The sequence below is a fragment of the Pseudophryne corroboree genome, chromosome 12 (genome assembly GCF_028390025.1).
Source record: "Pseudophryne corroboree isolate aPseCor3 chromosome 12, aPseCor3.hap2, whole genome shotgun sequence".
NCBI lineage: Eukaryota > Metazoa > Chordata > Amphibia > Anura > Myobatrachidae > Pseudophryne > Pseudophryne corroboree.
In genome coordinates this window covers 20,900,565-20,926,414 of record NC_086455.1, presented here as the reverse complement: position 1 = coordinate 20,926,414, position 25,850 = coordinate 20,900,565, and the positions used below count along the sequence as shown (strand labels likewise).

Here is a 25,850-nt window from a genome sequence, read left to right as displayed (position 1 = left end):
CTGGCTGCATCATCACATGACACCAGTACAAGCAGCAGCGGCCACTCTGTGGAATGGGGATGGAGGGCGATGGGGCGATGATAGGATGGGTGAGGAATATAAATACAGAACACCTGTATTATGTGGCGTGATGTCGTGCAGAGCCGGGATCCCCACACAGGTGAGCGCTGGGGTCCCGGTGTTTCATAAATAACAATGGTAATATGCCCCCCATTGAGATCTGATTGAGGGGATTTAATGCTGAACCGTTGTTACTCCTGTTCCCCTTTCATCCCTACTGTAGTATGTGTGATCACTGAGGCGCCTGTTCCTGCAAATACTCTGCGTCCTCTCCGGCGTTGCGATGTGTACACACTGGGGCGGTATTGGCGCGATGCGCCCGATTCAGACACATCGTTTACAATATCGTCCAGTGTGTATGCACTATGCCCCTGACGTGGCGCGCTCCCACACATCATCAGCGACATCCTCCGTCAGATCTGAATGCAGGTCCAACGGGCGACAGCACCAGCTAGGGCCATGCTAACGAATGCAGCGTGGCTCCACCTCCCGACGATGCCGGGTCCCGTCGCTGACAACATTGCATCGTGTGCGAGTCGTCCTAGTGTGTATCCACCTATAAACTGTTGCTTTTGTTTAGAAGTGTGCAACTATATACTTTTTTTGCTGCTAATTGCATAATATATGACTCTATGGGCCTAATTCAGACCTGATCGCACCGCTGCCAATTTGCAGAGGTTTGCGATTGGATAGTCGCTGCCCAGACAGAGTGAAAATCTGCCCCGTGCAAGTTGGCGTACCCCGTGCGAAAAGCTTTGTAAACGCCGGTCAGCTGCAAATCCGTTTGCAACTCACTCACCATCGAATGATTTTTCCAGTGTGTGTGCAGCCCAGGACTTATTCCTACAGTGCGATAGAACAGGCTGATCGGGGCCGGAGCTGACGTCACACACCTGCCCTGAAAACGCTTGGGAACGCCTGCGTTTCTCCTGACACTTCCAGAACATGGCCGGTAACCACCCCCAAACGTCCACTTTTTGTCAATCGGCCTGTGTTCGCCTAGCAATCAAACAAGACGCTGATTACTTTTGCAGTTTGGTCTCGCGCCTGCTCATTACGATCCGTACGCTCGCGCAGTCGTTCTATAATTGGCAGCCTTGCGATTTCACTCAGCAGAGATCAGGTCTGAATTCGGCCCTATATTCGTTACCTCTGGATATTATTTTCTGTAGTGTGACGGTGTTTTCTATGTCTATGTTTATGTGCAGCTGTATAATGTTTTTATTTGTTTTATTATAGTATTTTCCACTTTTTGCAAATGTGTGTTATTGAAATAATAAAAATTGCTCAATTTAAAATATATGTATATGTATACACGCATCTATTGACATTTCCTACAGTTGTCCTGGTCGGTCTTATTGTAGATACTGACTTTAGATTATGAGGTTATTGGTTAAAGCAAATTTTCTATAGACCAGCTCTAACCAGATCCTTAACCACTGTAGCCATCTGTGATGTCATAATGACATGTGGATGATGTCATAATGCCTCACAGCCCTACATCTTGGGGAGCCGGCCAGGGGCAGCCCCATTTGGTGGCAACTTACCTTGCTATCCAGAGCTTGATCGAGTTTGTCTACTCTTCGGATTCAGACTACGATTGCGATTTACTACAACAACTTCATCTCCTTTACACCAGTGATAAGAAGCTGTGTGCCAGATATCAGTGATACTGATAGAGGAGGTAAGAGCTGCTCAACACCAACCAGCTAGCAGCTCCAGACGCAGAAATGCGGGGCACAGACTATATGACTGTGCCCGAGGTGCTGAGGATGTTATGTCTGCTACATACATCCGACGATGCACCCAAAAAGTACCTACGTTCTGCAGTGGCAGAAGAACTGGTGAAACACCAGAACTGCACGTCAGGAGGAATCTGTAACATCGCCCTTACTGACATTCTGACTGCGCTGAATCACTGTGATGAGGGCGTACGCCTCTCCGCCCTACAGTGCATAATCAATGGCGCAACTTCAGCACCAAAGGAGGCCAAGAACCACGCTAGCAACATCACCGAGGCTCTCCTGTGCATGATGAGAAAGGCGACCGTGGCACTTCTGCCGGCAGTGCTGCAGGCAGTAACGGCCCTAGTGCAAACCGGCCACGGGAAAAGCTGTCATGGACACGATGACATACTGCTCCGCATGTTAAGGTACATCAATTATCCCAGCGACGACGTCCAGCTGAGCGCCCTGCACCTGCTCACGGAGCTGATAAAGCGCTACCGATGCTATCCATGGAGCGCCATCAGCGCCATTATAAAGGAACAACTTCTGGTCATAATGACCAAGATGCAGAGCAGCAACGCCCAGCTGTCATCGGCTGCAGCCGCCTGTCTCCACGCCTGCTTACCCCACCTGGGGTGTAACACCAGCATGCTGAGGGGCAACGGCTGGGGGGATCCCCAGTACAAGGAGTCCCTGTACACACTCCTGGCAAGGAAACAGCTGCTGAAGAAGCTCTTGTTGCAGGCAGTGAAAAAACTGACCATCTTCATGGAGACAGAAGACCTTGTGCGGCTCATTGTGGTAATGTTGGAATTTATTCCCAATCATGTGATGTCATCCAAAGACCTCAGAAACATGTCCAGGGATCTGGAGAAAGCGCTGAGACATCCGTGTGCAGACATCCACCAAGGTGCAAGAAGCGTGGCTCAGTGTCTCACTGAGAAGTGGATGAGCCTGGCAGCTGCCAGTAACAACCAAGTGCAGCAGCCCAAGGATGTCTCCCAGATCATCAGACAGGTCATCAGCATCCAGGAACAGCTGATCTCCGCATGGTGGAAGGCTGGAGCTCCAGGCCCCTCACAGGCCCTCGACGAGATCAACAAGCCGTGGAAGTGGCTAATATAGATGCACATCCTATATACATGTGCTAGAGGTGCCAAGAAGCCACCAGCATCCAGGAACAGCTGACACCAGCAAGCCCTCCGCTAGATCACAAGACCACGGGAGCGGCTAATTGCTAAATAAATCTTAAAACGAACGTTTGACTCTTTGATTTTCTGTTGAGATATTAGAAATGTTTTGTAGTTCACTCTGTATTCCTGCTACAGTACATAGTCATGGCATCCTATTATTTATACAGGTCATAGGCATATCTGCCACATTCTTACATCTCACCCAGGGACATACGTATTTATTAATAAATATTTGTATGGGTAGCCACAATTACTAGGCATCCCTGGGATATAGCTATGGGTGAGAGCATAGATCGGGGGGCTTAGATGTATCTTATCTAGACTTTGGTAAGGCTTCTGAAGTGGCCCCATATCACAGACTGTAAATCTGGGGAGCATGGCATCGGATACGAAACTGGTTAAATAGATAAGATATTGGTGGCAGGATAGGAAACAGAAAGTTGTAGTAAATGGAGTGCATTCACAGGGGGGACAGGTTAACAGTGACGTACCCCAGGGATCTTCTTTTGGACAAGTGCTTTTTTAAATATCTTTTGGGGATGTGTCTGGCATCCCAGCGGTCGGGATGCCATCGGTGATCGACGCAAGAATCCTGAGACCACGCAGGAGACCGGCGTCAGAACACCGACTGCCGGAATGCTGAAGGTGAGTATGCGGGTTAGGTTTAGGGCCCAGGAGGGGGGGAGGGGGATGGTTAGGGTTAGGCACGGGGGGTGGTTATAGCCATAGCCTACACCCCGATTATTAATCCTAGCCACCCCCCACCCCCCCACTAATTAGCCTAGAGCACATGAGAGGAGTAAAATAATTAACCCTCTCTGGTGTCGGGATCCTCATTGTCGGGACATCACTGTCGGTCATGTGACCGCCAACATACCGACCTTCGATATTTTATATCGAACCACTCTATTGGGGACATTGCATATGGTATTGGAGGGAAGAGTACAATATGCCTTCTTGCAGATGACACAAATGTATGCAACAGGGTATCGCACCAGGAGGGGTAAAACACATGATTGATGATCTAGGTAGACTAGGGGGATGGTCAAGAGCGTGGCAACTACAGGTTAATGCCAAAAAATGCAAAATCACGTACTTGGGTCTCAGAAACCCAAAGTCTAAATCTAGTATTAATGGCGCTATACTGGATGGGATCTAGGAGTCACTGTGTCAGGTGACAGAGGCAGGTAAGCAATGTAACAAAGCTACGAGGAAGGAAAGTCAGATGTTTGGTGGCATAGGGAGAGGAATCAGCAGCAGACAGAAGAAATAATGCCACCGAGTCTGAAGCCAGCTCCAGCACCATTTCTGGTATCCAGACCCGTAAGTGTGGATCGTCACCCACATGGCATACATTCCACTGCAGCCAACAAATGAACCAACACTGGGGGGGGATCCAATTATCCGTGATAACACAATCCCAGCTAAAACCATCGCGCATATCTCCCGAAAAACAGCTTATCACGGACTGCGCACTCCCGTTTATCACACCTATCCTATTGCAAAAATTCGAAAATAGTATTCATGACATAATTCTAGCCGGCAAAACCAGAGATACGTATAGGAGATGGGTTAATCTGCCTGTACCCCAAAAAAGCCAACCTAATATAGGAAAATATTATAGACGTCTGTTAGTGGCCATAATAAAATTATTTGGTGTCATTACATTGGGTCAAATGGCTATTATAGGCTTTTTTTTTTACTTTTTTTTAAGGGGGGAAAAATTATAGAAATCTATTTTTTTTCCAGCAAAATAATTGCTCTCATTACATTTGGAGTACATAAAATGTGTAGAAATATATGTTTGTGTGTGTGTTTACTCTTGACTGAGAGATACATTTTTACCATTTTATTTCACGCGGAGGCCTTGTTTTTAGATCAGGGGTGGGCAATAAGCGTCCCTTCAGCTGCTGTAGAACTACACATCCCAGAATATCCTGCCACGATTTTGCACCCAGCAATAAAAAAGAACAGAAGAACAAATCGCAGAAAGCAAAAATAAGTGACAGGAATTATATACATACATGATAGATTTACAGCTGTAATAAAAAGATTACAAGACATAACAGCAAAGTAACATATTTTCATGCGATCCATCACCGTGTGTGCTTCTTCCTAGGCCCTGGCATAAAGCCAACAAAACCAGGACTGAGTAGTCACATGGGGCCTAATTCAGACCTGATCGTAGATGTGCTAAATTTAGCACATCTACGATTAGCTTTCCTGACATGCGGGGGGACGCCCAGCACAGGGCTAGTCCGCCCCACATGTCAGGCCCTACAGCCGATGGCTGTCTCAGCCCTGCGATCGCCCCGTAGGGCTTGACATGCTGGGCGATCACAGGGCTGAGACAGCCATCGGCTGAGGCAGAGGCGATCGCAGGGCTGAGACAGCCATCGGCTGAGGCAGAGGCGATCGCAGGGCTGAGACAGCCATCGGCTGAGGCAGAGGCGATCGCAGGGCTGAGACAGCCATCGGCTGAGGCAGAGGCGATCGCAGGGCTGAGAGCCATTGGCTGAGGCAGAGACGATCGCAGGGCTGAAGACCTGATCGGCTGCTGTGTGAAAACGCACAGCAGCGATCAAGTCTGAATTAGGCCCATAATCAGCATGAACGACTGAGGTCTCCCACACTAACACACACACAGAGCAAATACAGTGATCAAGGGATACGTAAGGGTTGTGATGCTTACCCCTGTACTGGCAAAGGAATCAAATGTAAAATCAAATAAATAAAAAAAGTGTGTGGGAAAACACTAGTGAAGATCACATAGTATTGTGGGGAGCAAGCACTCCACCTTCCCTGGATCACAACAATAACTAATGCCTCTGTGTTTTATAATATCACATTTATAGAATCACCAATGCATTTTGGGCCTGTCATATGCGGGGTCATTAGTTATCATGGCACTGGAGGTTCCCCCTTCCCATCTCATCTCTGTCCCCCTCATCCTGTGTCTTATCTCTAACTCCTCCTCCATCTCCCCCCCCCCCCCCCCATGGTTGGAGATAAAGTGGATGGAGATAAAGTACCAGCCAATCAGCTCCTAACTGTCATTAGGGGGCGATCGTAATAATTCCGGTTGGATCGCGGTTTGCGATCCAACCTGAATTAGCCCCAATATATAAATTGGGAGAGATAACAATAAATACCTATCCGAGTATAGTTTTCACCATACAACGTTACTGGATGTTAATTTAATTATTCTTGAACTGTACCTGCCCCCTATGTCCATGAGCAGAGGACGTGATATGATGGGAGGCTGGGTACTAGAGCAGTAACATTTTGGTGCTTGTCTGCCCCTCCAGTCCCCCGTGTTCCCGCTGTTCCCCGTGCAAGTCGGCGTACCCCGTGCGAAAAGCTTTGTAAATGCCGGTCAGCTGCAAATCCGTTTGCAACTCACTCACCATCGAATGATTTTTCCAGTCTGTGCGCAGCCCAGGACTTACCCCTACAGTGCGATAGAAACAGGCTGATCGGGGCCGGAGCTGACGTCACACACCCGCCCTGAAAACGCTTGGGAACGCTTGCGTTTCTCCTGACACTTCCAGAACATGGCCGGTAACCACCCCCAAACGTCCACTTTTTGTCAATTAGCCTGCGTTCGCCTAGCAATCAAACAAGACGCTGATTACTTTCGCAGTTTGGTCTCGCGCCTGCTCATTACGATCCGTACGCTCGCGCAGTCGTTCTATAATTGGCAGCCTTGCGATTTCACTCAGCAGAGATCAGGTCTGAATTCGGCCCTATATTCGTTACCTCTGGATATTATTTTCTGTAGTGTGACGGTGTTTTCTATGTCTATGTTTCTGTGCAGCTGTATAATATGTTTTTTTATTATAGTATTTTCCACTTTTTGCAAATGTGTGTTATTGAAATAATAAAAATTGCTCAATTTAAAATATATGTATATGTATACACGCATCTATTGACATTTCCTACAGTTGTCCTGGTCGGTCTTATTGTAGAAACTGACTTTAGGTTATGAGGTTATTGGTTAAAGCAAATTTTCTATAGACCAGTTCTAACTAGTTCTAACCAGATCCTTAACCACTGCCGCCATCTGTGATGTCATAATGACATGTGGATGATGTCATAATGCCTCAAAGCCCTACATCTTGGGCAGCCGGCCAGGGGCAGCCCCATTTGGTGGCAACTTACCTTGCTATCCAGAGCTTGATCGAGTTTGTCTACTCATCGGATTCAGACTACGATTGCGATTTACTACAACAACTTCATCTCCTTTACACCAGTGATAAGAAGCTGTGTGCCAGATATCAGTGATACTGATAGAGGAGGTAAGAGCTGCTCAACACCAACCAGCTAGCAGCTCCAGACGCAGAAATGCGGGGCACAGACTATATGACTGTGCCCGAGGTGCTGAGGATGTTATGTCTGCTACATACATCCGACGATGCACCCAAAAAGTACCTACGTTCTGCAGTGGCAGAAGAACTGGTGAAACACCAGAACTGCACGTCAGGAGGAATCTGTAACATCGCCCTTACTGACATTCTGACTGCGCTGAATCACTGTGATGAGGGCGTACGCCTCTCCGCCCTACAGTGCATTATCAATGGCGCAACTTCAGCACCAAAGGAGGCCAAGAACCACGCTAGCACCATCACCGAGGCTCTCCTGTGCATGATGAGAAAGGCGACCGTGGCACTTCTGCCGGCAGTGCTGCAGGCAGTAACGGCCCTAGTGCAGACCGGCCACGGGAAAAGCTGTCATGGACACGATGACATACTGCTCCGTATGTTAAGGTACATCAATTATCCCAGCGACGACGTCCAGCTGAGCGCCCTGCACCTGCTCACGGAGCTGATAAAGCGCTACCGATGCTATCCATGGAGCGACATCAGCGCCATTATAAAGGAACAACTTCTGGTCATAATGACCAAGATGCAGAGCAGCAACGCCCAGCTGTCATCAGCTGCAGCCGCCTGTCTCCACGCTTGCTTACCCCACCTGGGGTGTAACACCAGCATGCTGAGGGGCAACAGCTGGGGGGATCCCCAGTACAAGAAGTCCCTGTACACACTCCTGGCAAGGAAACAGCTGCTGAAGAAGCTCTTGTTGCAGGCAGTGAAAAAACTGACCATCTTCATGGAGACAGAAGACCTTGTGCGGCTCATTGCGGCAATGATGGAATTTATTCCCAATCATGTGATGTCATCCAAAGACCTCAGAAACGTGTCCAGGGATCTGGAGAAAGCGCTGAGACATCCGTGTGCCGACATCCACCAAGGTGCAAGAAGCGTGGCTCAGTGTCTCACTGAGAAGTGGATGAACCTGGCAGCTGCCAGTAACAACCAAGTGCAGCAGCCCAAGGATGTCTCCCAGATCATCACCAGCATCCAGGAACAGCTGATCTCCGCATGGTGGAAGGCTGGAGCTCCAGGCCCCTCACAGGCCCTCGACGAGATCAACAAGCCGTGGAAGTGGCTAATATAGATGTACATCCTATATACATGTGCTAGAGGTGCCGAGAAGCCACCAGCATCCAGGAACAGCTGACACCAGCAAGCCCTCCGCTAGATCACAAGACCACGGAAGCGGCTAATTGCTAAATAAATCTTAAAACAAACGTTTGACTCTTTGATTTTCTGTTGAGATATTAGAAATGTTTTGTAGTTCACTCTGTATTCCTGCTACAGTACATAGTCAGGGCATCTTATTATTTATACAGGTCATAGGCATATCTGCCACTTTCTTACATCACACCCAGGGACATACGTATTTATTAATAACTATTTGTACGGGTACCCACAATTACTAGGCATCCCTGGGATACAGCTATGGGTGAGAGCATAGATCGGGGGGCTTAGATGTATCTTATCTAGACTTTGGTAAGGCTTCTGAAGTGGCCCCATATCACAGACTGTAAATCTGGGGAGCATGGCATCGGATACGAAACTGGTTGAATAGATAAGATATTGGTGGCAGGATAGGAAACAGAAAGTTGTAGTAAATGGAGTGCATTCACAGGGGGGACAGGTTAACAGCGACGTACCCCAGGGATCTTCTTTTGGACAAGTGCTTTTTTAAATATCTTTTGGGGATGTGTCTGGCATCCCAGCGGTCGGGATGCCGTCGGTGATCGACGCAAGAATCCTGAGACCACGCAGGAGACCGGCGTCAGAACACCGACTGCCGGAATGCTGAAGGTGAGTATGCGGGTTAGGTTTAGGGCCCAGGAGGGGGGGAGGGGGATGGTTAGGGTTAGGCACGGGGGTGGTTATAGCCATAGCCTACACCCCGAGGATTAAGCCTAGCCACCCCCCCACTAATTAGCCTAGAGCACATGAGAGGAGTAAAATAATTAACCCTCTCTGGTGTCGGGATCCTCATTGTCGGGACATCACTGTCGGTCATGTGACCGCCAACATACCGACCTTCGGTATTTCATATCGAACCACTCTATTGGGGACATTGCATATGGTATTGGAGGGAAGAGTACTATATGCCTTCTTGCAGATGACACTAACGTATGCAACAGGGTATCACACCAGGAGGGGTAAAACAAATGATTGATGATCTAGGTAGACTAGGGGGATGGTCAAGAGCATGGCAACTACAGGTTAATGCCAAAAAATGCAAAATCACGTACTTGGGTCTCAGAAACCCAAAGGCTAAATCTAGTATTAATGGCGCTATACTGGATGGGATCTAGGAGTCACTGTGTCAGGTGACAGAGGCAGGTAAGCAATGTAACAAAGCTACGAGGAAGGAAAGTCAGATGTTTGGTGGCATAGGGAGAGGAATCAGCAGCAGACAGAAGAAACAATGTCACCGAGTCTGAAGCCAGCTCCAGAACCATTTCTGGTATCCAGACTAGTAAGTGTGGATCGTCACCCACATGGCATACATTCCACTGCAGCTAACACATAAACCAACACTGGGGGGGGGGATCCAATTAGCCGTGATAACACGATTGTGGGCAAAGTTATCACACTTAACTCCCAAAACACAGCTTATCACAGACTGCGCACTCCCGTTTATCACACATATCCTATTGCAAAAATTCGAAAATGGATTCATGACATAATTCTAGCCAGCAAAACCAGAGATAAGTATAGGAGAAAATGGGTTAATCTGCCTGTACCCCAAAAAAGCCAACCTAATATAGGAAAATACTATAGACGTCTGTTAGTGGCCATAATAAAATTATTTGGTGTCATTACATTGGGTCAAATGGCTATTATAGGCTTTTTTTTTTACTTTTTTTTAAGGGGGAAAAAATTATAGAAATCTATTTTTTTTCCAGCAAAATAATTGCTCTCATTACATTTGGAGTACATAAAATGTGTAGAAATATATGTTTGTGTGTGTGTTTACTCTTGACTGAGAGATACATTTTTACCATTTTATTGCACGTGGAGGCCTTGTTTTTGGATCAGGGGTGGGCAATAAGCGTCCCTCCAGCTGCTGTAGAACTACACATCCCAGAATGTCCTGCCACGATTTTGCACCCAGCAATAAAGAAGAACAGAAGCACAAATCGCAGAAAGCAAAAATAAGTGACAGGAATTATATACATACATGATAGATTTACAGCTGTAATAAAAAGATTACAAGACATAACAGCAAAGTAACAGATTTTCATGCGATCCATCACCGTGTGTGCTTCTTCCTAGGCCCCGGCATAAAGCCAACAAAACCAGGACTGAGTAGTCACATGGGGCCTAATTCAGACCTGATCGTACATGTGCTAAATTTAGCACATCTACGATTAGCTTCCCTGACATGCGGGGGGGGGGGGGGGGGGGGGGGACGGGACGCCCAGCACAGGGATAGTCCGCCCCACATGTCAGGCCCTACAGCCGATGGCTGTCTCAGCCCTGCGATCGCCCCGTAGGGCTTGACATGCGGGGCGATCACAGGGCTGAGACAGCCATCGACTGAGGCAGAGGCGATCGCAGGGCTGAGACAGCCATCGGCTGAGGCAGAGGCGATCGCAGGGCTGAGACAGCCATTGGCTGAGGCAGAGGCGATCGCAGGGCTGAAGACCTGATCGGCTGCTGTGTGAAAACGCACAGCAGCGATCAAGTCTGAATTAGGCCCATAATCAGCATGAACGACTGAGGTCTCCCACACTAACACACACACACACAGAGCAAATACAGTGATCAAGGGATACGTAAGGGTTGTGATGCTTACCCCTGTACTGGCAAAGGAATCAAATGTAAAATAAAATAAAATAAAAAAAGTGTGTGGAAAAACACTAGTGAAGATCACATAGTATTGTGGGGAGCAAGCACTCCACCTTCCCTGGATCACAAAAATAACTAATGCCTCTGTGTTTTATAATATCACATTTATAGAATCACCAATGCACTTTGGGCCTGTCATATGCGGGGTCATTAGTTATCATGGCACTGGAGGTCCGTCCCCCCCCCCCCCATCTCATCTCTGTCCCCCTCATCCTGTGTCTTATCTTTAACTCCTCCTCCATCTCCCCCCCCCCCCCCACCATCTTCGCATGGGATACACGGGTATTTGCTAAGCCTTGGTTGGAGATAAAGTGGAGGGAGTTAAAGTACCAGCCAATCAGCTCCTAACTGTCATTTTATAAAACCAGCCTGTGACATGGCAGTTAGGGGCTGAATGGCTGGGACTTTATCTCCGTCCAAGGCTTAGTAAATAGACACCATAGATAGCTAGTAGGCAATCCAAATGTTGACAAGCATTATGGACAGAGGTGGCCCTAACCAATATGATGCCTTAGGCAAGATTTTGGCTGGTGTCCCCTAGCCCCGCCGCTAGTTCCACCTCTGACCCTGCACCATCACCCCTCACCCATACGTTACTCCTCACAGTAGTGCCCCTTATTCACATTACATCGCATTGAATTGCTCCTTATTCACATTACACCACACCATATTGCTCTTTATTCACATTAAACCACACAGTAGTGCCCTTTCTATACATTATGCCACACAGTAGAGCACCTTATACACATAATGCCACACATTAGTAATGCATTTATACACATAATACCACACAGTAATGCCCCTTACACATATGACACACATTATTTTCCTTATAAACATAATGTGCCTTACACATATGCCGCACATTATTAATGCATTTCTACACATGAAACACACAATGCAGCTTACTCACATGCCTCTGCTTGGATACAGATGTATCCTCATACATCCTGCCTCAATATGCCGACAGTGCGTCTTATTTGCATTGCTATGTGGCTAGGATGCACAAGAAGCTTCTACTGATTAAAATGATATGCGGCATGCCTATATTCTGTGTGCGACTTTGGATCTGCATACGAAATGTTACGTAACAGTGATTTCCAGGAAGACACTGCAACGTAGCATTTTGTATGCAGATACAGCCGCAGTCACACACAGAATATACACAGGCCGCATATCATTATAATCAGCAGAAGCTGCTTGTGCACCTAGGCATTTGCCTAGTTTGTTTATGCCTAGGTCCGGCTCTGGCTCTGACCAGCATTAGAAAGTAGCTCATGATTGTTGGGTGACCACTGCAGGGGGTAGATTTACTAAAGCTTCTAAAACAGAAAAGCGATGGTATTGCCCATAGCAACTAATCAGATCCTAGTTGCTAAGTGATAGCTAGAATCTGGTTGCTATGGGCAACTCCACAGTTTGTCTGCTTTAGAAGCTGTAGTAAATCTACCCCTACCAGGATAGTAGAAATACAGTATATTATATACTGTATTATAGCACATTTCATTGTTTGTACACAACTTGCCTAAAAGTGGAATGGTGAAGGCCAAATAAATCATTTTGTAACCTTTCCCAGCCTAATGAACACCTCAGAGAGCTCCTATGATGGGTAGGTAGGGCAGCGTGGTAGTAGAGTCTGGTTTACGTTTGTAAATAGGGCAGTCGCCCAAACTCACACCTAATACATACGTATGGTTCCGGTATGAATGGTCGACCATGTTATGGTCGACAGTCATTAGATCGACCACTATTGGTCGACATGGACACATGGTCGACACATGAAAATGGTCGACACATGAAAGGTCGACACATGAAAAGGTCGACATGAGTTTTTTTACTTTTTTTGGTGTCGTTTTTTGCGTAAAGTGACTGGGAACCCCAATTAGTGCACTGCGTCCCCTCGCATGGCTTGCTTCACTCGCCATGCTTCGGGCATGGTGCCTTCGCTTCGCTCGGCACAGATTACCGTTCCAATCGTAGTCCACGTGGATCGTAAAGTATGGAAAAGTTCCCCAAAAGAAAAAAAAAGTAAAAAAATGCATGTCGACCTTTTCAAGTGTCGACCTTTCATGTGTCGACAATGTGTCCATGTCGACCATGTAAATGTCGACCAATAGTGGTCGACCTAATGACTGTCGACCATAACATGGTCGACCATGTGAACGGATACCCATACGTATATATACGTGTATATATAATATAATGTGTGTACCTGCATCAGAGCTACTACCCAACAATCTCAGCACACTTATTAATCCTAAAGTTCTCAACTAAGCCACGCACAGTCGGGCTACAAATTTAGGACACATGGACCTGCTTAGTTTGCCCACAAGATGAGGTTTCATCATTATCCTATGTACATTATATAACAGTCTTTACTCTTCTTCTGTCAGAACCTGAGGACCGGGATATAAATTGTCTGCTGACGTCGTTGGTCCAGGTGATACTGGACCCCCACACAAGGACTTTGTCCGGCTTCCAGAGTCTGGTGCAGAAAGAGTGGGTTTCAGCCGGACATCCCTTCATGCAAAGGTTTAATCACTTCCGGAGATCAGACAAGGAGGAAGTGAGTAATGAGTATTAAAAACTGTAACGTTATTACTGTACTTAGGAGTATTATTAAGGAAGCAGTTTGAGATCAGATCCAATAGAACTGTACATTTAATGATGGAACTACTCACTACGTATCCTAGGCAAGTGCCTAGGGCTGGGCTATGTTATTGGTTATCTGAGGCAGAACTCTTGTGTGTGAGAACTGGCCTCAAATGTAGTCCAGTTCTCACACACAATGGTCCTGATTCTGCGTCGGAAGCTGCAGTATTAGTGTGTGCGTCTGCTGCCAGTAATGCTTCTGCGACTTTATGCACATACTGCTATAGGCCCCTCCCTGACATACATCACTGCATCTGCGTGTGCAAGGACGCCTACTGCCATACCACATGGTGCGTCTGTAGACGCCACCATCGGTCTCAGCGTCAAAACTTTCTCCAGCCCCATGCCAGGAGCAGATTCTCCGTCAGAGAATGGCCTCCAATGTGAGCAATTATATGTCTCTGTATGTAACCACTATCCGCAACACGGTCGCAACACTTCTGTAACATATGACACATATAAGATGGACCATCTCCATGCAACCGCAGCTGCCTCCATGTCACCGCCCAAGACCGCCCACTATATATTTAAAAAAAAAAATCTGTGGGCCTCAATCGCAACTCCGACCCTGTATGCACATAATGTGGATGCATGTGCAGTGTGATATATACGTATGCACAGCAAAAACATTGGGCCTAATTCAGAGTTGATCGCTGCAGAAAATTTGTTAGCTAATGGGCAAAACCATCGAGTTGATCGCTAGCTGCATTCGTTCGCCGTGCAGCGATGAGGCAAAAAAAAAAACGGCACTTCTGCGCATGCGTATCTGGCGCAATGCGCACTCGCGACGTGCTATTACAACGTACGTTGTAGTTTCACACAGGGTCTAGCGAAGCTTTTCAGTTGCACTGGCTGCCGCAGAGTGATTGACATGAAGTGGGCGTTTCTGGGTGTCAACTGGGCGTTTTCAGGGAGTGTTCGGAAAAATGCAGGCGTGCCAGGAGAAACACAGGCGTGGCTGGCCGGCGCAGCCCGCAGGACGCCCACCGCCATGTTCTCAATCGCGGCAGCTGCGTGTGACGTCATGCAGCCGCCGTGATCACGCCCCCATTTGTCCGCCTCTGGCCCCGCGTTCGCGCCGCACCGCCCCCCCACAACACTCCGTCTCCGCCCTGGAAACGAAACGTTGCCGCACCGTGACCGGAAGTGCATGCACATGCACAGGATGGGCGTTGCACATGCGCCCGCGGGGCGATCGTAATAATTCCGGTTGGATCGCGGTTTGCGATCAAACCTGAATTAGCCCCAATATATAAAATGGGAGAGATAACAATAAATACCTATCCGAGTATAGTTTTCACCATACAACGTAACTGGATGTTAATTTAATTATTCTTGAACTGTACCTGCCCCCTATGTCCAGGAGCAGAGGACATGATATGATGCGAGGCTGGGTACTAGAGCAGTAACATTTTGGTGCTTGTCTGCCCCTCCAGTCCCCCGTGTTCCCGCTGTTCCTGGATTGCGTCTGGCAGATTGTGCAGCAGTTCCCGGCCTCCTTTGAGTTTACAGAGTCCTACCTGATGGCGTTACACGACAGCGCTTACAACCCCTTCTGCAGCACCTTTACACACAACTGCCACTGGGACCGAATCAGAGGGAGCCAGGTACGTACGTCATCCTGGAGACAGTGACTGAACATAATATGCTGGTGTTTTGGGGAAACAGTGTCTACGCTGATTCCGCGGCAGCGCCTCTTCTCTCCCAGACAGCAGCTGCAGCGCCCCTTTAAATATTTTATTTATTTAGAACATTTTTGTTTTCATTTATTTTTTTACATCATCTAAAGTTACAGTAGAGAGACACCACATTTGAGACCGGAAGACTGACAGCTTTGGACACCGGTCCCTGTCATGTTGAAGTCCAGCCAAAATAGGGACTGTTGGGGGGGTGTGTGGGGGGGGGGGGGGGTATGCAATAGCTGGGAACATGGATGCGGATCTGCTACATTTCATTCAGCATATTTTTGTTTTAGCGGCACTCATCCAGCCAGACCTACACCCCTGTGAATGGCTGGAGAGACTTTGTGCGTGAAAAGATATTCCTGAACGGAGACTACAAGGCGGAGGATGAGGTAAAGGCTGGCCCCACCACCGTTTGGGAATGGAACCTCTTCTACAGTCGTTCGCGCAGGCAGCAGTTCCGGAATCCCACGTATCACCAAATCAAGGAACATGGTGTATTAAATGGCAATGGGATTATGCACAATGCTGACAAGGTGAGTTCCTGGTGTAAGTGTCCTTGTCACCTATGCACAATCAGACAGGCCTCATGAATATTAGTCAGGCCTCGTGAATATTAGTTAGGCCTCGTGAATATTAATTAGGCATCGTGAATATTGGTTAGGCCTCGTGAATATTAGTCAGGCCTCGTGAATATTAGTTTGGCCTCGTGAATATTAGTTTGGCCTCGTGAATATTAGTTAGGCATCATGAATATTAGTTAGTTCTCGTAAATATAGTCAGGCCTCATGAATATTAGTCAGGCCTCATGAATATTAGTCAGGCCTCATGAATATTAGTCAAGGCCTCGTGAATGTTAGTCAGGCCTCGTGAAGATTGGTTAAGCAGTGTCTCAGTGATGTCACTGGCTAATAGCAATTTGATAGGCTGAATCCTCTTTCAGCCTACAATGTGAGGCCTCTGCTGTAAAATTAAGTAAGCGCACAACTCCTTATTTTTAGTCCAGTGTTTGGTGCTATTTTCTGCATTGTCTGAAAAAATGCTCATCATAGATGCAGACTCAGTGCCTGTTGCAGAGTTGAAAGTAAATCGGGGGGATGTTGCTATGTGAAAGAATTGCGCATGTTCCTCCGCATGCAGAATTGTAAGTACCTTGCGATGCGATTGCCCCTACGTGTCCACCTGGCTTCCGACCAGTTATCATCATCATGAATGCACCAGCAGCGGGTCTATATGTAAGTATAGATGCGAACGATTGTGCGACGCCCGTTTTTCCGTTCTCCCTTTCGGAGCATGCGCCGTGCAAAAACATGCTAAATATGCTCCGCAAATAAGCGTATGTCCAACTCTGCACCCACCCCTGAAAGACTAAGTAAATGTCATACTTGCACTTGGAATGTACTGTACAGGAGGATATATTGAAGGAAAACAAGCTATTATCTATGAAATAAAAATGCAAATTTCCTCGGTATTGTGGGGCAATAAATTAGAAGATAGAGCATCAGACATCAGTAGTGACAGGCGTCATTTGGCATGCCCAAGATATCTCGTACCTGTACGGAGATATAGCACTTTGAGATTCTACTAAGACATTGCTTATACATGATAAATTAACGTGTGTCATCTTCTTTTCCAAGATGGATGCCTCCAGTTCATGCAGTATCTACCTGCTGTCCAAGGGTTCTCTGGTCCTGCAATCTCCGTTCTTCCCACGGAAGAGTGGCACAGTGTCAAAGCGAGTGGCTCGCCGAGCCCAGTCCTCAGAGAGCTTGCTGGAAGAGGAGAAGCAATTTAGGAGCAACCTCTCCTCTGAACACAGCGCGGCGGACATTCTGTCTCCCATGTGCGTGGGGCCTTGGATCAGGCTGTGGAAAAGATGTTACTTGCGTTGTGCCACAGAGATGCAGGTAAGGCAGGTCCCGCAGATTCTCCTTCTGCGCTTATATTAATGGATATTTACCCAAAACAAATGGGATATTACCAGCGATAACAGACTGAGACATTTCTGGCACAGAATAGAATAACCCCTTTTTGGATCTTATGTCCCTATATACAGTATTTGCCTCTATAGTCCTTATACATGTTTACAGACATTTTCTTCAAAAAATCATTATCTCCTTTCACTTCACTTGCACCTAACAGACCTATGACATCTCAACTTCTAGTCAACTGTCCTGTGGCAGTCTGCCCCCTGCTGGTAACCAAACACAGCAGCAGCTTTCAATGACTGCCCATGATTGTACCTTTTCCAAGAAGGTAATATGAATGGAAGAGAGAGAGAGAGCACAATTCAGTTCCAAGTGGCTAAGAAGTAGTTGGAGGACCAGCATTGCATAATATTCCCTAACACCCCATAGAGCTGTGCAGCTAAATGTTGAGGTACTGTAATTCCCGGCGGTATGCATTGTCCCTAAGAACTTAATTGTCCCCCCTGAGAGTCCTGTAGCTTTGGTTAGGGCAAAGGTTCCCAAACGTGGTCCTCAAGGCACCCCAACAGTCCAGGATTTAGGTATATCCATGGCTCAGCACAGATGGTTAAATAATATTGACTAAGGTGCTAATTAAGTCACCTGTGGTCAAGCATGGATACATTTAAAACCAGGACCGTTGGGGTGCCTTGAGGACCGCATTTAGGAACCTCTGGGTTAGGGTATAATTTTCCATGTAGACTAACGACACATGAGGTAAAACACAAAACACGAGTATGTTGGAATGTAATATCACAGAGATCGATAAAACCATTCAAAAATACTTAAGAACTTCTTGTCTCTTCTTATGGGCAGTGTGACATCACCCGTCCCCCGGCAAGCAGCCTAGCCCAAGAGCTGAAGGTCCTTGAAGACAGACTGAGGAACCTTCATGTAAAGAGCCAGGATGGAAAACATAATGGTTCAAGCAAGACTGGTGTAAATGGCTTTCCCCTCTCATACTACAGATAGCAGAGATTGCCAGAGACTACATGATGACATGACTAAACCATGAGAAGAAACATGCAATGCTTCTCCATGTCTTCAGATGCTCTGTCAGTGGAGACCTGTATATTGTCTGTATATTGGCCCAGGATATATAACTGTCTAGCAGGCCGTTTACATCTTCATGCGGAGATACAATGGAATTTAAAGCTTAAACAAACACTGGGAATGAGTTCCTCTGACATTTCTTCCTCTGACATTAAAAGGAAGAGGTCCTTCTGCCATTCTAAAGAAACTATTTGGAAACTGCTTGAATGGCCTTTGCTGTCCAGTTGCTGAACCTGTATCGGCTCGAAGTTGTCGAGGTGCAATCCAGGAGCAGATGTAGCATCTAGCATAGGTCGTCAAATCTGTACCTATACAGTGGTGGGAAAAGGTGCTTGCCTCCTTCCTGATTTCTTCTGTTTTTGCATATTTGTCCAATTATTTCAAATCTTGTAACAAAACTGAACATAAGACCAAGGCAACTTGAGTAAACACAAAATACAGTTTTTAATCGATCATTTCATTTATTGAAGGAAAAAAGTTATCCAACACATATATCGCCTATGTGAAAAATAAATTGCCACTCTAAACCTAATAACTGGTTGTGCCACCTTGAGCAGCAACAACTGCAACCAAATGTCTCCGATAACTGGAGACCAGTCTCTCAAATTGCTGTGGAGGAATTTTGGCCCACTCTTCTTTGCAGAATTTCTTTCCTCAGCCACATTGGAGGGTTTCCGAGCAGAAACTGTCCCTTTACGATCCTGCCACTGAATCTAAATTGGATTCAAATCAGGACTTTGACTAGGTCACTCCAAAACCTCAATTTTGTTTTTTTAGTCATTCAGATGTCAGATTGTTGTCTAGATGCATAACCCAATTGGGCTTGAGCTTCAGATACTGATGACCGGATAGTCTCCCTCAGAATTTTCTGGTAGAGATCAGAATTCATGATTCCATCAATTACGGCAAATCCCTGGGCATCCTACGCCATCACACTACTACCAGCATGTGTGGTAGTTGGTATGATGGCCTTATTGTGGAATGCTATGCTAGCTTCATGCAAGATGTGGTAGGACCCGTGTCTTCCAAAAAGTTCAATTTTTGACTCATCAGCCAACAGAACATTAGCCCAAAAGGCTTGTGGGTCGTCAATGTGTTTCTTAGTAAATGTGAGACGATTGTTCTCCTTGGCAAGCTGTAGTTTTCATCTATACTCACCCATGTATAACATTTTTGCCCGGTCTATTTCTTATGGTGGAATCATCAACGCTGGTATTAACTGATGTGCGGCCAGCAGATCCTTAGATGTTTGAGTTCTTTTGTGACTTCCTGGATGAGTCGTTGGAGGAAGTTTGGTAGGCCGGTCACTACGCTGAACTTTTACCACTGTTCCAAGTATTCTCCATTTGCAGATACTAGCTCAAACTGTGGTTTGCTGGAGTCCCAGAGCCTTAGAAATGGCTTTAATTCACTTTGGTTCATTGGTTGAATGAGTAACTAAGGGGGCAATTACTATTTCACACAGGGCCAGTCGGTGTTGGTGTTTTTCCCATCAGTAAATGAAGTGATCTGTGTATTCTGTGTTTACTCAGGATTTCTTCATGTTATATTCAGTTTTGTTAGAAGCAAAAACTAGAAGGGGCAAACACTTTTTCACCCCAATGTATTTTGTTATCTTTATTTACTGAATATTTTTGAGGTGTTCTATGAATATAATATACCAAAACTACCATTAGTCCTAGGAAGGGCTCAGTCGCTTGACCACACAGAGAAGCACCCATCATTATTTATTACCCACTCACATCCACTCTTCAGGGTAATTTATCATACACACGCGAGGGCCAATCACCCCAAGTGCATTAATGTATACAATACCGCAAGTGTTATGGAATAGATAAGAACAGTTCATTAGGTTTCTTGGAATATACAGCAAACTATCCAACTTCATACTCACTTCAACTTGTCATGGTCATACAAGTAATGAGCTAAGCTAAAGCTGTGAGTGCCCACACTGACACTTGGGGTCCCAGGATAATCGCATCTTGACACTTGGGGTCCCAGAACAATGGCACACTGACACTTGGGGTCCCAGGATAACGGCATCCTGACACTTGGGGTCCCAGAACAATGGCACACTGATACTAGGGGTCCCAGAACAATGGCACACTGACACTTGGATTTCCCAGGATAATGGCATCCTGACACTTGGGGCCTTATAACAATGGGAGACTGACATTTGGGGTCCCTGAACAATGGCACACTGACACTTGGGGTCCCATGATAATGGCATCCTGACACTTGGGGTCCCATGATAATGGCATCCTGATACTTGGGGTCCCAGGATAATGGCATCCTGACACTTGGGGTCCCAGAACAATGACACATTGACACTTGGGGTCCCAGAACAATGGCTTTCTGACATACATGGTCACAGAACAATGGCACACTGACACTTGGGGTGACAGAACAATAACACGCAAGATCACACAATAGTGACACACTGACACACGGGGTCACAATGACAAGTGGAGAGATGACAGACCCCTGTTTGCCCATTGATCAGGCTCTGCAATAAGCCTGGGAGGGCATCTAGAGCAGACTGTACAGGCTGGGAGCTGCATATTGCTATGGGCCCAGTCTTACTACTTGACTAGTAGTGTTATTGCTGTCTCATTTAAATTATACACAGATTTCTCTTCCTAACTTGTACATGAACTTTCAACTTTCAAATTAGCTGTATTATGCTTCGTTGTAGTAATTTAAGAGTCAACTTCATTCTATCCCGTTGTGTCAGGGCATTGTGCCTTGTCTACCCACAGGACACCATTACACAGTCTGTGAGGAAATAAAATGGCCGCCCAATAGTACTGCTTGTTTGTTATATACTAAAAGCAGGAGGCTTCCCGTAAAACATTAAGGGGTCTATTAATGAAACAGTTAAAGTGTGGAGAACTGAGTCAGTGGAGAAGTTGCCCATGGCAACCAATCAGTGCTTACGTAACATTTCTAAAGTGCCTTCTATAAAATTTTATGGAGCAGCTGATTGGTTGCCATGGGTAACTTCTCCACAGGCTCACTTCTCCACACTTTTCACTGCTTCATGAATAGACCCCTAATGGCACATTGCAGTCATTTAAGCAGTCCTTCTTCATGATATGCCTTGTATGTAACACCATATGTGTCCCATGAGAGGGGAAGGGGTAAAACCTTTTTTGGGGCGGGATGTAATGAAGTCTGAGTTTGGCGGCCGTTTGGGATGCCGGACGAACTCAGATGTTTTTTTAAAGGAGCAAATATGTACAAGGCATGGTTTAGCCTTGTACATGATGGGCCCTTTAAAAAGAACACTTGCCATCTGCGTTCAGCCGGCATACCGCACCGCCACCAAACTTGGACTTCTTTACATTCCAGCATCCACCTTTCTTTGAATATTGAATTGAAAGAATGAAATGTAGATAAAATGTGGAGAAAAAAACTTACATTAATTAAAAAATGCTTCAAGACACGGATAAAAAGCAACATTTTAAGCATTTGTATTTTCGTGCATTGAATGCCCTGAATGGCGACTGTCACCAAAGTCTCTTCATAACATCACAGTCGGGATATTTCATCCTCTTCGCGCTCTGATACTCGAAACCGTATTGCGGGTCAGCGCTGCATTGCTAACCGATGTAAAACCCGTTAAAGCTTATTTCATAACAATGTACCAATATTAAAAAAGATCAACGCATTTCTGAAAAGCGATCTTTTTATTAGAGCTTAATTTGCTCCCACTATACTACACCCACCCTCTTACTCTCCCATTGCCCCCCTCCCGTCACAGCGCTGCCCTGATCCCATTAGATTGTAAGCTCATCACCAGGGCCCTCCCTACCCTTTGTTTTCATGTCCGCTTATTTTGTCCACTTGAAATGGCTGTTCTATGTATGTACTGATTCCATCAATAATCACTGATGAAGGACAAATATATGCTGTAGCCAGCAACCTGGCAAACATGAGCTTGTATTAGTCTGACAGGAACAAGACAAATCAGAGCTATTCACACCCAATTAAAGTAGGCCCATTGCCCGCTCACAGCGGAGGCAGCCATTTTGTGAGTAGAGCCCCAGTGTTTATGAGGTGCAGACTTATCAATGGTCTAGGAGCTAGAGATGCTTCTTAAGCTTAAAGCATTTTGGGGTTGATGCAGAGCTCAACGTACATCACTTTGCGCAGCGCATTGAACTTCAGTTTGCTCTGCGCAGGTTCAGCGTACCGATTTTTGGCTCTCCAAACTTCCATTGAAAGTATAGGAAAAGGGGCATGGCCACGCCCGTTTACCCGTGGCCATGCCCCCTTTTCTAATTTGTACCGATTTTGGAGAGTCATTCAGACCCGTTCGCACGCTGCATTTTCTCGCAGCCGTGCGAACGGGTCTGAACTGCGCATGCGTGCAGGCCGCAATGCGCAGGCGCGTCATTGCCTGGCGACGGGGGTCGCCGGAGAGCGACGGCTTCTACGAAGAAAGCGATCACAGGGGCGATCGCAAGAAGATTGACAGGCAGAAGGCGTTCCTGGCCGGCAACTCACCGTTTTCTGGGAGTGTCGGAAGAAACGCAGGCGTGCCCGGCCGTTGCAGAGGAGGGTCCCTGACGTCAGCTGCTTCCTGGATCATCGCAGTAGGTGAGTTAGTCCTGGGCTGTGGAGAAACTGCACAAACTTTTGTTTGAGCAGCTCACTGCACAGCCCATCGCACCCCTGCAAAGCCTTTACCCCCTCCCCCTGTAGGTGGCGATTACCTGGTCGCAGCAGTGCAAAAAATAGCCTTCGTATGACCAGGGACCAGGTCTGAATTACCCCCTTCATGTGTAAAATATTGGAGGGTATGCTATACATGAGGTAATATATATATATATATATATATATATATATATATACACACACACAGTTCTGCAAATGTGCGGAAATGCACTATATTTTTGAGCCAACTCCATGTCAGCCATTTTGTGTCACAGAGATGTCACTTTACTCCTCCCTTATTAACGATCTGTTTGTTGTTTTAAACCACAATATTGCAGTCTTTCTGGTCTTCTCCAGTAATGTGAGCAAATATTCAGGGTAAGCTCCTGCTCCGGTTCTCTGTCCCCCATAACATCCTTCTAAGACCCCTTCACTGCGTATAAGGCTTACGGCGGTACTGTCATTTCTTTTCTCTGTGAGAAAGACGTCCATATATTTATCACATGAATTGGTCATTGTATGAGTTGCTCTGGGTGTGTTCCTGTATACAAATCTGATAACGCAGATAAGCCCTCGTATGCCGATTCCTATGATGTGAAATGACGCGTACGTCCATCTAATGTTTTTTGATCACATGTATATTTTTGTAGTGATGTAAAAGCTTATTAAAGTAAGATATTTATAATAAACCTTATTCTGTGTTTTCATTGTTCTCTGTAAAGCGCTTCGGAATATGTGTGCGCTATATAAATAACTGGTAATAATAATAATAATAATTGTTAATGGGGACACTACAGAGTACTGCCCAAATGTCTGCAACTTATTTTAAGCTAATTTTATACAGGTCACACAAAGCGGTTCACAAATCTCCTCTGAAACACACTGTGCTGTCAGGGGTGACATTTTGTCATATTCACTGGGGGGTCTATTCATGAAGCAGAGAAACGTGTGGAGAAGTGAGCCAGTGGAGAAGTTGCCCATGGCAACCAATCAGCAATGAAGTAACATTTATAATTTGCATACTATTCAATTGTACGGAGCAGCTGATTGGTTGCCATGGGCAACTTCTCCACAGGCTCACTTCTCCACACTTTTCACTGCTTCATGAATAGACCCCTAAGAGAGCAAACCTTTCCTAAGTCTAATATTCTTGGCTTTATTGCAGATGGCCAAAAGGGGCCTTGATTTAGTGATGCGCTGCTGACTCTGCATACTCACAAGACCGAATGAGGCACGCTTGCGCACCTCTGCAAATACGCCTGGCTGCTCAGAGCAGCAGAAAACTCAGTTGTGTCTACACTGGCATCAAAATGGCTGTACCCAAGCAGCAAGGGGGCGTTCGCAATTAGCATGAGTTGGCTGTGGCCATGTCCTGGGTGTGTGGACGGAATTGTGTCCAATTTTGGGGAAGGATTGAACTGAACTCTGGCAAGGAAAGTTGCTGCAATGACGGTACAGAGGGACCCTCTACTCTGGCGAATAAAGCGGTAAGTATGGATGGCTGAGCGTTGCCGCTATGACGGTAGAGAGGGACCCTGCACCGTGTCAGGACAGGACAGTTCCAAAATGTTCCATTGAATTATCAGAGAGGTAGTTGAGTGAGCCAGATAAAAGTATCACCAGGAGTACTGGTACCGAGCATTGTTCCACAGATACAAAATAAGGAGATACAAAGATTAAGAGCGAGAATTTGGAAGAGTAGAAGTGATACTAGCGTTCCTGTTAGGCTGCTTTAGCGGGGCACTACGCCCTGCCCGAGTTTATAGTGCTATAATGCATCCTGTCCTTATGGAGGCACCCCGGTGCTGAGCTGGCCTCCCGTGAAGGTTCTATGCACCCTCCTCCCTATGTCGCCTCTATCTAGCTGCTGTGACACGAGACTATACAGCACAGGCACACTAAATACCTCAGCGAGGCGGCAGGCCTCATCACATTCCTTGGTTAGATCCTGCCGCAACTATAAACTGGGCTATGATCACGCAAATGGAATGTCTGATGTCATCCTAGCAACTCCCGCGCTGAGCTCTTTCAGCCATTTCACTTACCACGTGTGGCTGCTCCTCTCAGCACTGCAGGCGGTGCAGGATCGTATGCTGTGTGGCAAAACAAAAAAACTCTCAGTCCCGTTACTTCTTTTTTTGGGGACAAAAAAACCCTTTATGATTGAATTTTCATAACCTCAGGGGAGCACCGCCAACACCATTAATTATTTTGTCAATCCTACTATGACTAATAAATACACACTGTTGGTAAACACATAATTATATAATTACGCATATTAGTTAATTTTCCCTAGCTGTGCAGGAATACCCCATCATCAATTTCTCATGTATGAAGGAGGAAAGGTGATGATGGTGACAGATAAGACCATGTATGAAGGAGGCGAGGTGATGATGGTGGCGGATGAGCCCATGTATGAAGGAGGCGAGGTGATGATGGTGACGGATGAGCGCATGCAGTGTCAGACTGGGGCATGAAGGGCCCACCGGGAAATGCAGTGGTAAGGGCCCACACTTAGGGGTGTGGCCAGTCTCCACAGAGGCTTGGCTAACCACTGGAGTGTGCATGGCTTGTGCCCCTTTAAAAATACACAAAATATATATACTGTATAGATTTTATATATATATATATATATATATAT

The 25,850-nt window shown here is 46.4% G+C and overlaps 1 protein-coding gene across 3 annotated transcripts in view; it reads left to right on the top strand.

Annotated features, from left to right (window-relative positions):
* Positions 1 to 23,898, top strand: part of MTMR11 (myotubularin related protein 11) — a 106,600-nt gene extending 82,702 nt beyond the window's left edge. For all 3 annotated transcript variants that reach the window (XM_063947172.1, XM_063947171.1, XM_063947173.1), the window contains 5 exons: positions 13,590 to 13,762; positions 15,285 to 15,455; positions 15,824 to 16,066; positions 17,168 to 17,437; positions 18,314 to 23,898. In XM_063947172.1, the coding sequence (XP_063803242.1) occupies positions 13,590 to 13,762; positions 15,285 to 15,455; positions 15,824 to 16,066; positions 17,168 to 17,437; positions 18,314 to 18,469 (1,013 nt within the window). In that variant the 3' untranslated portion in view covers positions 18,470 to 23,898. The remainder of the gene's footprint in view (positions 1 to 13,589; positions 13,763 to 15,284; positions 15,456 to 15,823; positions 16,067 to 17,167; positions 17,438 to 18,313) is intronic.
* The last annotated feature ends 1,952 nt before the right edge of the window (positions 23,899 to 25,850 follow it).